Here is a 12541-nt window from a genome sequence, read left to right on the forward strand (position 1 = left end):
TAATATTCCTAATAATATTCATGTGTACATCCGCCTTAAGGTCGCAAAAAATTACCAGCTTATAAGTTTATAGGCGTCTGAATAAATTCAGTTCCCCTTTATCATTCAAACCCCCATAATGATTTACAAATTCACACCCTTGGTCATTCATTATTTTCATCCGGAAGGTACACGAACATAAACAATGGATCTGTCACGCATTGTTTCTGTTATCTCTAACCCTTTCGTATCAAATGTTCAATGAAACAACGGTTAAATGTGCTCTAACGCTCGTGGCAAAAAGACGCGATACTCTGACAGAGTATTTAACAAGATGGCGAATCGCGTGCTCCACCAATGAGCATCGTTGTGTTTCCGCGTTCGCTAGATCGCTAACGAAAATAATTGCCAACATAATAAACACCAACCTGTTCGCTGCATGACGTCGCCATTCTGTCGAACTACGCTACCGGCGTCGTCCTTGCTCGGATTCACTTGTACATCCGTCATATTCTACTCCGTCAACGACTGTGTGCACCTTCGTCTCGTTCGGCCTTCAATCGGCCCGATGTCGCGCACTTGCTTGTCACGTAGTTACACGCACGATGAAACGTCGCGACGTGAACCGTAGGGAAACTAAACCGGAAGATAAAAAGGAGTCGTTCTATTAAGTCGCGCAATAAAAGTGGAAGACGAAACGCGCGACACTTGCGACGCGTTTGAACTGGCTCGACCGCCGGATTGCCCGGTTCTCCCGAATCCCCCACGCCTCGCCGCCGGAAATTGCCGAGTGCTCACGAACCTTTCTCTAGTCGAGCGATTCGGATAAGACGCGACGCGATCGTGTACTGCGCATCGCGTGCTCGCCCTTATGCCGGATAGAGCACTACCCTTGGAGGTTAATTTCTTTTCCACGGCGAAGAATGCTCCGCGATTATGGCAGTTTAACCTTTAACGATGCAGCTATGCCTTCGAGGTATCGGAAGTAAAGATAGAAAGGAGAGATTAAACCATAACTGCTCCTGGTTTTAGCTGGACTACACCTTCAGGAATTGGGAATACTAGACCGTCGATGTTTATGTAAGTACTTCTGATTCCTAAAAATATTAAAAATATATATTAAAGATAAGTTAAATATAGAAACGTAGTAACCTTTTATTTTCTCATTTTCTATATTTCAAACATTTTAGTATATAACTAAAAAATAGGAATAACAAAGTATGTATTATTTCAAATTTCCCCGCGTATACGCAAGTGACGGTCCGCCACAGGCCTATATATATGAGGCCCTATTCGCTGCATTCGTCATTCTCTCCAACGACGCCTACGAGGTAGGATGGGAGCCGGGGCATCACCATTGCTCCCGGGGAAGCCTGATTTGATCAGGGGTGTACTTTCAGTTAAAAAAGGTACTTGTTCATAATTTTGTCAATATTAGTTCTTCAAATTTTTCTTTTAATATGATATAATGTAAAGAGGTGGGTGCTCTTTCTCGAGGGTACAATTTATTAAATTAACCATAAGGAATAAAATAACATCGATCTTTTAATTCGGTTTCGTACAATATTAGTACACATATATTAAGATATGATACAACTTTCTTATTATAAATATGTTTCATGTTACATCTAGACATATATTAAACCGAATCAAACAACGATGGCTTTGTATTGTCTCATTATATTGTATTGTCTTTCCTTTCACGGAATTTGATTCATCTTGCAACATTTTGAATTTATATTATCCGTTTCCTTTTTTCTTTTTTTTTTTTGTTATCGAAAGACTCGATAACGACGATGCTGACTCGAAATATGTTTCCTCGTTTTACGCGTAAATATGAAATGTATGACGCTCGGATGCGCCAGATAATTTTTTAACAGGGGATGAAAAGTGTGATGAGTATGACGAACTGACGTGTCCCTCGTTGACGTGGAGTTTGCCGACGGATGAATACCGACATGGCAATGCTCTTGTTGTCACTTCATTCGTCCCCTTCCGCCGCTCTGTCGCACAATCGACGAAGGAACGCTAAAAAAATACCAAACGATCAATATTAATATCTCGCTCTGAAGCAATAAATGGCACAAGTCGAATTGACGAAAAGAGTATTTACAACAGTCTTCAGTGGCGGTTTCAGTGAACCGTAAGTGTCAATCGAACTTGGTGCCTGGTACACAAAGATAAGCCATACCGAATATGATAAGCATTAAGAAAGTTTGATTCGCAAAAATCTTAGTTTTCGTGTAAATATTCGTACAAATCGTGTACGTTTCTTTAAATTCGGATATATTGCGAGAACGTACACATTGCAATTTTCGTAGTTTATTGATATTAATAAAAAGCACCTGTAACTTAAGACGACAGAAACGAAAACTTCCATTGGTAGAAGTAGTGTAGGAAGTTAATAACATAGATAGTTAATGTCATTACACTGACATTTATAATTGACACAGAATTTCGCTGTAAAGTATAAAAATTCTAGAAATCCGTGACATCAGCAAGAATCACCGCATTAATTATCTAAGATAATGTAGTCTCACTTGGCTACTTGAATTTTAATAAAAGCAAATTTATCAAAGTTTCAATATTAAACACATTACAGAATTTATGAATAATTTCATTGCTTAGAATAAAAATTCTTCAAACGTTAAATATTAGAACTATACTTTGAATTAACAAATTCCATCACGTTGATACCAATTACTTTAAAACAGTCCATACATATATATGTATGTTTCATATAAACTTGAAGAAGTGTTAAAAATGGAAGTACCATTTTCTGAAATTTACGTCAATGGCACTGTTGAGTCACGGACCTCGTGTATGAATAACTCTGAAGCTTTTGTACGTGTTGCTGTACGAGAAGCAGGTTATCGATTTCAGCATCCCTGCCATGTTGAATCGTTGCGTCCTATAAACTGCGAGATGTGCGTAACAAAAGGCGAGAAGGAAAGTTTTGTTAGTTAACAGACGTAACAAAGCGAAAGAAACATAATGGAAGCCGTTACGGAAGTATACGCTATAGGGTGTACTTACGAAGAACGAATACTGTGACAGTGCCATCTGGTTTGCTTATGATGATGGTAATAGTACCATCATCTTCTTCAAGAATGCTGTAGAACACAAAACACGTGGAAATGTCAAGTGATAGGAATAAAAGGAACTTGGGTTCGACCGATTTATCAATTCCTGCAACATCCTGGGTGGCTGTTTAAAATTTTCTAAGAGAGCTACGCTACATAAAACACAATGTACTGGGACTAATAAGAGGGGGTAGTTTTTCGTGTAGATCTACTGTAAAATCAACGACTACTAAAACGCATCCCTTCTATGGCTTACTGCTGTTTTTCTTTCAACTAGCGATGCTCTACATTATTGTAACTGATGCAGCTCATCTAACACTCTTTCTTTCTTCATCTATTCCGCGTGTTTCTATTCTTGTTAATGGATCGATACTTACGGGCATAAGGGATGAAACCGTCTTCGTCTTCTGCGTCCATACAGTCCTTCAGTACTTCTTCTACTTGTGCGTCCTCGAGACGTTCACCTATTAATTAAGTTCAAATTTTTCGTTAAAAAGTAGTAACTCAACCCCCCTAGGTAAATTTTGATAGATTTAATCCTTATGAAGATAACTGCGATGTTATATGAGCCACTGGTTTGCCAAATTGATTACTTCACTAAATAAAAAATAGAGAAAATATAAAAATAGTACCAAGCGCGAGTAGTGTGTGCGAAAGTTCAGCGGCAAGCATGGTTCCATTTTCTTGTTTGTCGTACAGCTTCAAACACTCGAGGAAGTCTTCGTAGCACCCTTGTTCTTTATCCTTTTTGCACTGGCTATAAATCGGCAAGAATTCATCGAGTTTCATCAATTTCTCGCCCCTCTTTTTCGTTCCTCCAAGCTTTTCTATGGTGGCGTTTGTAGGGTTCAGGTTGAGGGCCCGAAGGACGTTACCAAGGTCCATGCAATCGATGTTGTTGCTACCATCGGCATCGTAAATCGAGAAGGCAAATTCCACCTCTAATTAATAAAAGAAAAAAAAAGTAATTAGCTTATACTATTATTTTTTGGTAAATGAATATGCAATCTGTTACGTATTCTATTTGAAAATTAATCAAATTCTAAGAGAAAAAATTATTATTCTTATATTAATCGAAACTTGTTATTCGTTGAATTTTAATAAATAATTCTGTAGGAAAATCAAAATGGAGAAAGATCTAAAATTAAATAGAAATTGTTGCTACCTGAGGGCTCCACTGATAATCATCAATTTCAACATTATTTAATTATATATTTCCTGACTTTTTGTTCCTACGTTCAAAAATAAGAAACAGCCTCATTTTAACAAATAATGGCACTCTTAGGATTGGGAAAAAAAATTTCCTCGATCATTTAAAACAAAGAATGCACAACGTGAAATCTGGGTTAATATCAGCTGAAGCGTGGTTGTTCGTGCGTACCTGGTTCAAAAATATAGTTCTATTTTAAAACGCAGCAGCTCCCACCCAGCAACCGATTCAAGAACTTGCTGGTGGAAGTAGTGGGTCAGATTACCCCCGCCGAGCCATATAAGAACACAGTAGTAACTATTTTTGAAATGGTGCTTCCCATTCGGGGTGATTACACCTCTGCTTCATCGCTCGCTAACCGTTACGTAACACGATTGTTACACGATGTGAAGACTGTGCAATACAAATAAATAGAGAACGCGGTTGGAAAATAGTCAAAATTTTCCAAATTTCATCCTAAATTCTATGACTAAAAATTTGATGAATTTCACCCCCTTTACTACAGCCTTCTGCGTCTATATATTAAAATATTAAAATATGAATCGATATTAAAATATGAATCAAATGATTTTATTTGCAATGGAAAATTTTTAAGATGAAAATATTTCGCATCGGACGACTATAATCGTCCGTAGTACCCAGTGACCATTTCACCTCGAACGACCATAAACGCCATGGTATTTTACGGGAACGTGTCACAAACACAGTTTATCTTTGATCTTTAAATCATCCCCTTCACGACATTTAAATCTTCAATTTTCCTCACTTCCGTCCGCGAGACGCATTATATTCCCGTATTTCACTCGATACTTCACCATCTCTTTAAAGATTTATTACTTGACAACTCGTCCTTTATGTTTCTCTAAAATAATTCTTACTTTGGTCGCACGAGTAAGATCGAGCACGTACACACAATTTAAAAACGTTTCCCTTATTTTCTACTCACTTTCGACTTCCCTGGCGCTGAGATCTGCCTGTAAGCCAAGAAACAAAAATATATCAATTTATGAATAATATAGAATAATTTTCAGAGAAAATCTTTCAATGATGATTAATCTTAAAGGTACTTTTAAGACACTATATTGTATAAGATTAAAAAAAAAAGAGGGCAAATATTTCTGAACAAATAATTATTTAAAAAGTAGAAAATAAAATTGTTAAAAATGTATGATATTAAGTTGATAAAAATTCAGAAGATACAAATCTATGTTAGGTAAAAAATGGAAATCTTCCAAGGTAAAAGAGGATGTCTCACCATTGTAGTGTGTCTGGTGCTACTGGATGTTAACCGAACGGAGCGTGAACCAGAAGTGGTATCGGGTGTTACCAAATTTATTCATTTTATTTCTGTAGATGGCGCAGTGATCAGGACACACGAGAATTACAAGGAGGACCAGACCCGAAAGGCTCAGTTCGGACGAACCAGGGTATCGGCAACGCCGCGGTCCAAAAACAGTTCGAGAGGCAATCGCGGTTTTAAAACGTGCTTCCTGCTACGATAAATGGTTTTCGACGGTACCGTTCGTATGTCACGGCTGCCAGATCTGCAGCGTAGAGTATACGCGCCAAACAAAAATACCCCTCGGTCGGCCTTCGATGTCAATATACAGTGCTAGCCGGATTATTGTAATACCCCATCGGGGCCCGAGAATTTACAGAAAAACAGGATGAAGAATGTTGTCATCAGGTTCTTGGGAACAAAATTGATGAGCGTCACTTGCGAAGCAGCCAGATAGGGCATTGGTCAGGGTTCAGGATCATGAGTCATCGTATAATAGAAATAAAAGATTTTCTACTTTATAATACAAGAGGGAAAATATTTTCAATGAAAATGAGTCCAAATACGACCTTATTTAGTTTGAAACCAATAGTCTGAATGAGACCTTCTTTGATCTTAGTTTAATCCTTGGAGACTATTATTAACTATCATTTCTAGACGAACTTGGTTGTTACCTGTACGAAGAACACCTGAGAACATTATCAGTTTTGTCATAATAGAGTATCACTCCTGACAATCTGAATAAATATCTGGAGTAATTAATTAACTGGGTGAAATTTCATCCATGATAGCTTTTAAGGCTTCAAGGGTTAAATAGAAAAATTTAATTTGTCTATATGAATGGTCAAGGAAAGATAAAATAGAATCACTCTTCATACTTATCTTTCGCAATAATGAGTCATCAGCTGCATGACTTTAGGGTTCACCTCCGATGAAGAATGGTAGGGATACAACTGATACAATAATTCGGGAAACACTGTACCTGTACAACTTTTACCTTACAATGTTGTTCGATAAAGCAATGACACTTTCGTACACATTTATCAAAATGATTAATTGTATTAATAAAGAATTGTGATACATCATTTCATTTCCTCCACGGTGTTCCAAGGAACGCGTGGAATTTGTTTCACGTCTGATATAACTCTGAGAGTACGCAGACCATTTCGTACCTGTGGCCAGCTGATGATTAAACTAGATAGTTATTTTTATTACCTCGACGCGGACAAGCAACGCATTTCGGTTTTAAAAAGTAGGTTTACGATTAACCCCTTCGCTACGACGACCGACTTATAATCGTCCAACCCAAAGTGCTTGTATTTCAAAATAAATATAATAGAAATTTTCGTGTTACAATTAAAAAGCAGCTACGAAAATTAAATTTTATGAAGAAAATTATATTGAGTTGGATGATTTAATTAGGGATATATTGCTAAGTACGCTAGCTTTCCGTAAGGAAAATGGCTATGTAACGTAAGGAAGTTCGATTATTCATCTTAACGCGATTCAACCAGCTTGGGTAGATCTACCTGTAACAAATTACAGTACGTGGAATTGCAATTATTACCCTCGGTCCAAACGTGCTAAATAAGTAATAGAATCCTCCTTTCCCTACGTCGCCATTTCCTCTAAGAAAGCCACCATGCTCAGCGATGTACACCTCCCGGCAGTGATGACCATAGCGAAAGGGTTAAGTAACATATGCATCGTTCTCGAACTCCATCGAGGAAACACCCAAACCACGATGCAATCATTTTTTTCGACGGCCAAAAATGGTCCTGAGCAGTTTCCGCATTCTACCTAAGACGTTTCTCTTCTTTCGATTCCTCAATTGCAAATCGTTCTTCCGAGACCTATTTTGACTCTTACTGGAAGAAGCATCCGGTGAGAGATTATCATTAACAGGAAGAGGAGATGGCACAATTTCTTCGACTGCCACCACTTCTAAAGAAATGTTCCTTGGAAGTGGTACCGGACGTGCCACTGGTGATGATGTCAAGTTTTCGTACTTGAATTCGCGCGCGTTACTTCTGGACGGACTATCGGATGGTAAATTAGCATTGTTCTGATCTGGATCATCAACGCTGTCGATGGTTCTTATGAACTGTTCCTCAGCTTCCTCCCAAACAGCGATTTCCTCTTTGCTGGGAGATTTCGGCTCGTTTTCTTTTTTCTGGATGGATTCTTCAGCTTTCGTTTCAAGCTCCTCGATCAAACGATGGAGAAGATTGACGGATATTCTAGTTGCTTCGTTGGAGCCATTGGTTTCTTTCTCTTGACGAGTACGCGTCGAGTCTGGTGTTGCCTCTATAACTGCATCGTGTATTATTTGATGCACGTCTCCCTGACCCTGAGTAACTTCCGTTTCATCCGAGACTTGAGGTAAAGCGCTGTTGATACTGCATACGAGATGTTTTACCTAGTTGAAGAATTGATGATGTATACGTAATATTTCTAAATTAATTCATTTAAGTTACCTCCTTCTCTAATGCTGATAGAGAGGTCGATTGAAAAATGGAGTCTCCGATTTGAAGATTATGTAAACCGCGCACCACCTTCTCTAACAATTCCATCGTTTCCAGATGGTTACAATCTGTAGGTGAACGATCATGCATTTGCAGCGATGTTCGTGTAGGCTGTGATTCGATGCCATCCGGTTCCTGTTGATTATCCAGCATTCGTAGCTTTTCTGGCAACGTTATTATCGTTGATTGCAATTTGTCAAGATTAATGTTCTGCTGATAAGTGTACGAATGATACTTAAATATAAGCACATAATATATCATACTTTCTATGTACGTATTTGATAGATAACATTTGCTTGAATCGTTTAAATAATATGATCATTCACCTTTGTTGGGCTCCACAACGTCGAAAGCTTCCAGGATGATCTTGTCAATCAAACTTCTTGCAAATGCCTCGACCATAATTTGAAGCATCCACGATTTTATTAGAAACTGAAGTCGCTGAATCGCAGCGATCGTCATATTTCGTTCAGTATGTACCATAAATATGTATGCACATTGGTGTAATTAGGATTTTTATTTGGGGTGAACCAGGTCCCCTTTACTTTAACAGTGTCAAGTGTCAATCTATTATTGCTTCATTTTAGTATAATTATTATTCATAATTTTACGTAATGAGAATATTTTGAATTTCTTCAAATTAATTTTATTAGTAATGATTTTTTTATTTAATTCAGGCTCATCTTAATCACCCCCTTGTTACATCAATGTGTATGCCCTTGAATTTCGCTAGAAGTGCTCATGCATGCTTCTCATTATTAATTGTTTGATTTATTTTTATCAAGTAGAATCAAAACAAATCGGATGTGAATCGAGAACGACATTCGTTTAGGGTCATCGGCACCCTACACTGGACTTGAGAAAATGTTGGCTCGTGCTCAGAGGAAGTTTGTTAAACTTTCAAGATGTAGTTCACTGATTTCCTATCAACCGCTAAAATATCGCAGTTTTCAATATTAATTTAAAAGCTACATCTATATACACGTCACCATCATTTACCAGTAAACATAACCTTTGTATAATTACAAGAAGTTTTTAACAACAGCGGAATTTTTAATGTAATATTAACTTTAAGCTTATACAGGTTAATAAGCAGAATTATAAAAAGTGCACGAAGATAATAAAATTCAATGATCTGAATTATTATGAATTTTATCCGCGATGTACCTTTTAGAAAAAATTAAAATAAAGTAGAACATTTAATTTTATTGGAAAAAGTTACTTTGTTCGTTCACTAAAGATGAATCAAGAAAAATACATAGAAGTAACGATCATCGAATCAGCTGCAGAAATTCCTACATCTGACACCTGTTCTGTTAAATGTTTAAGCACAATTCACGAACAGAATAATCCAAAAGTTGCTCGTCCATCTGTCGAAAATAATGTACAAAAGAGTGTTCCAATTTCATCAAGTTTGAAATCAAACGTCGAATACCTTCCATCTCTTCAACAAGGTAGAAACTCTATCCAAAAATCACACCAACCGTTAGATATTGAACTTCTTTTACGATATTATGCTTGCACTTCTAACATGGAACAATCAATAAACAACGTCCTGGAAAACAGGAATGAAAAATCTTTCGAAGGTCCTTTACTCGAACTGGGCGCAGCTACAAAAATCTGCGACACCTTGAAGGAACCTTCGTCCACTGGTTCTATATTAACCACCTTCCGATTTCACAATATTTTATCGAGATTACGACATCTAATTGGTACGTGTAACAAGAACAAATTAGAACAAATCCTGTCGAACGATCCTTCGATGAAGATGTGCAAATACTGCGGTGTGATCAGTTGTTCGAAATCTTCGAATATTCCTGTTGAACCGAGAAAATCTCCTCCAAACACTTCTTATTTCTTGAGCACAGATATCTTTTCAAATGAAGATGACGACTCGACGATTCACAAACAAGTAAAGAAATTAAATCCTAAAAAAGCTGTTGAAAAAGATGTTACTAAGCGTCGTAAAATTAATCGAAAGAAAGGAAACGAGATAAATGGAAATTCAGGAAGAGTCGAAACTATGATAGCTGAGCGTGAAAACGATAGCCAAGTAAATGCCAGAAAATCTGTAAAAAATGAAGCGGAATCGCAGGTTACAAAATCGCCACCTTTCAAACGAGAAGTGCATAAAACTGCAGTCGCAACGAAGAATGCACCGTCACAGCAAACAAAAATGAATCCTGTCGTTGAAAATAAAGATATAGTTAAAAACAGTGCCAATGCCAATTTCACAAATAACTTTTCGTCCGATAAACGTTTCAGGCTGCTAGACTCTAAACAAAGATTATTAGAAAATACATTGAATCATAAACGCAATAATTTAAACGTTGACGAGCCTAATGAAAAAGTCGTGAAGGATATTTTATATGAAAAATCAACACCTCGGTTACCCGAGTGTACGCATGTAGGTTCTGTAAGAAATGTAAATACTAAAGAAAATCAATCAAATAATCTTGAAATCGGAAGCCCCCCGTTTGTTAATACAACGACGTATTTGGCACGTGGCCGTCCTGAATCGTTAGACAAAAGGAATAAAGAATTCGTTTCGCAACTCGATGAAAGAACGTGCGTACATTCTAGACGGCCTGAAGACCAACATAGTTTCATTCTTCACACTGACCAAATTGATAATCCGCAATTAAATTTAGATTCTTTGAAGATTCATTCCAAACTTTCTCCAAATGATACTTCTTCAAATCCTAAAAATTTTCAAGAATCTAACAGTTTTACTTGTTTGATGGAAGATGATTCTCTAGAAAATTGTATTAAGTCTGAGACACTGGTAGAGTCTAGCGAAAGTGACACCACAGTGATCAGCTCCTCTTCCGCAGAGAATATGATTCGTAAATGGGTGAAATCATTAAGAATCGATAACGAAACTCGTCAAAAATCAGTCACGTTGAAACAGTCTATGGATGACTTGCAATTAGATACAAAGCTTCGATCCCTTTGGAGCAATGACAGATCTATTAAACCCACATCAATTAAAGAGGAACATAATTTAGGAAGTCATATCTTGAGGAAGACATCGCATTCTGTGCCATCGAAACGTCCCAAAAATACTTTTGGACAAACCATGTCGTATACACTTGACTCAAAGTCACCCAACGATCAACAATTATTAAATAATAAAATAAGAGCATCAAGTTTCAGAAATATTGAAAGTTGTGGGGGTAAGAGATTATTTGGATCTTTCAGGAGAGCCATGAGATCTAAAGAGATGGACTTGAATGTTGAATCTTTTACCTTTCCTGGCAATCATTTTCTGGGTGATCATTTTAGAAACATTACACGAAGGATCATTTACAATGATTCCTCTTTGAAGAACATTAGTGGTAATTCTGAAACGTGTGATGGTGCAGAAAATATATTATTGTTATATAGAAAAATTCTTGAAAGCACAGAAAAGATGAACTGGCAGAATTTTCAAAGATTCATCGAAGAATTGCATCCTAATCAGAAAGAAGTTTGGCGAAATATTTGCATGGTTATTGATAACGAAGCGCGAAGATTGGCCGATAAAGGTAACACGGAAGTGTGCATAGAGATCACTTCCGCTCCCTTGGAAACGACGATGGAGGACAGAACGTGTAACGACGAGATCGTGTTCGAGATGGACATAACACTTGAAGAAGTGAAGAGGTGTCTTGGTAGGCAGCTGGGTTCCACTGAGAAAGCAAAACTTGACATCCTTCAGACAGCCAATGAAGTTATTAAACTTCGAAATGATGACGTTTGTGATACTGAAGTGGTCTTCAATCAAGCTGAATAGACAGTATTGGGTGCTTTCAATTTTCCTTGCACGTTACATTGATTTCTTCCTCGCATACCTTATCGTGCACCTCTAGTCTGAATTTCTCTCCTATTTTTGTACTATTAAACATTCGAAATTTTTATAAAAAGAATCTTATATTTAAACTAAAATTTTTAATGTCATTTTTTAAGGATATCCATACGTTAGTTAATCCTTGAACAGCGAAGCCTGGATGAATCGTGAATCAAACTTACAAAATATACAAAGATATTAACCTAAAGTTAAATATATAATTTTTAAAGAAAAGAGATTCATATATTGGAACAGAGTAAAATTTACAAGTTGAGCTTCTCTCCATGGTCCGCCATTCGAGGGTTAATAACCCAGGCAAAAAATTAATGCAATCTCAAACATAAAATGCAAAGAAAAAAATACTGAATGTTAGTATAGAGAAAAATAATGAAATAAGGAATACGTTTAATTTTCTTCCAAGAACGTCGAGATAATCTTTCCCAGCGATTATCAGTATACCTGTGGAAAAGTAGATCCGGTTGATCGGTTCGCGGAACATTTTGTTGACGCAAGGTGAGCAAGGGCTGGGTGAGTAAGTGGGTTGGTAGAGAAGGGTGGGTCGGTCCTGGTAAAGTAGGGGTGGTCCAGCGAGCAGATTCCTGGGCTGATCGATGGAACGACCGGCGCATTGGATTT

At 37.3% G+C, this 12541-nt stretch overlaps 4 protein-coding genes and 1 long non-coding RNA gene across 9 annotated transcripts in view; 2 read left to right on the plus strand and 3 right to left on the minus strand.

Moving 5' to 3' along the window:
* The window catches only part of LOC117603846 (microtubule-associated protein tau), a 29554-nt gene extending 28844 nt beyond the window's left edge, over window positions 1-710 (minus strand). Inside the window, exon 1 of the mRNA XM_034323367.2 lies at window positions 408-710. Coding sequence (XP_034179258.2) covers window positions 408-431 — 24 coding nt within the window. The 5' untranslated portion in view covers window positions 432-710. The remainder of the gene's footprint in view (window positions 1-407) is intronic.
* Window positions 711-791: 81 nt separating this feature from the next.
* On the plus strand, window positions 792-6467 carry LOC117603863 (uncharacterized). Its single transcript, XR_004581314.2, has 3 exons — window positions 792-1059; window positions 1170-1388; window positions 5626-6467. It is a non-coding gene; the product is annotated as an uncharacterized LOC117603863 (long non-coding RNA).
* On the minus strand, window positions 1507-5660 carry Mlc1 (Myosin light chain alkali). Of its 2 annotated transcripts, XM_034323394.2 has the most exons (6): window positions 5528-5660; window positions 5219-5246; window positions 3695-4003; window positions 3440-3526; window positions 3016-3092; window positions 1507-2007 (listed from the first exon to the last, which is right to left on the minus strand). In XM_034323394.2, exons 1-5 carry the CDS (start codon window positions 5528-5530, stop codon window positions 3052-3054), a joined length of 468 nt encoding a protein of 155 aa, XP_034179285.1. In that variant the 5' UTR covers window positions 5531-5660; the 3' UTR covers window positions 1507-2007; window positions 3016-3051. The 2 variants fall into 2 exon arrangements, with proteins under 2 accessions (XP_034179285.1, XP_034179284.2); XM_034323393.2 differs by lacking the exon at window positions 3016-3092.
* Window positions 6468-6624: 157 nt separating the features above from the next.
* Window positions 6625-8697, minus strand: LOC117603853 (uncharacterized). 3 transcript variants are annotated; one of them, XM_034323381.2, is made up of 3 exons: window positions 8403-8543; window positions 8029-8286; window positions 6625-7970 (listed from the first exon to the last, which is right to left on the minus strand). In XM_034323381.2, the coding sequence occupies exons 2-3, from the start codon at window positions 8227-8229 to the stop codon at window positions 7302-7304; spliced, it is 870 nt and encodes a 289-aa protein (XP_034179272.1). In that variant the 5' UTR covers window positions 8230-8286; window positions 8403-8543; the 3' UTR covers window positions 6625-7301. The 3 variants fall into 3 exon arrangements, with proteins under 3 accessions (XP_034179272.1, XP_034179273.1, XP_034179271.1); XM_034323382.2 differs by having other exon boundaries at window positions 8029-8289; window positions 8403-8531; XM_034323380.2 differs by having other exon boundaries at window positions 6626-7970; window positions 8029-8240; window positions 8403-8697.
* Window positions 8698-8708: 11 nt separating this feature from the next.
* Window positions 8709-12325, plus strand: LOC117603847 (uncharacterized). 2 transcript variants are annotated; one of them, XM_034323369.2, is made up of 2 exons: window positions 8709-9077; window positions 9152-12325. In XM_034323369.2, the coding sequence occupies exon 2, from the start codon at window positions 9317-9319 to the stop codon at window positions 11849-11851; it is 2535 nt and encodes an 844-aa protein (XP_034179260.2). In that variant the 5' UTR covers window positions 8709-9077; window positions 9152-9316; the 3' UTR covers window positions 11852-12325. The 2 variants fall into 2 exon arrangements, with proteins under 2 accessions (XP_034179260.2, XP_034179261.2); XM_034323370.2 differs by having other exon boundaries at window positions 9161-12325.
* The last annotated feature ends 216 nt before the right edge of the window (window positions 12326-12541 follow it).

This window comes from Osmia lignaria, chromosome 11, assembly GCF_051020975.1.
Source record: "Osmia lignaria lignaria isolate PbOS001 chromosome 11, iyOsmLign1, whole genome shotgun sequence".
NCBI lineage: Eukaryota > Metazoa > Arthropoda > Insecta > Hymenoptera > Megachilidae > Osmia > Osmia lignaria.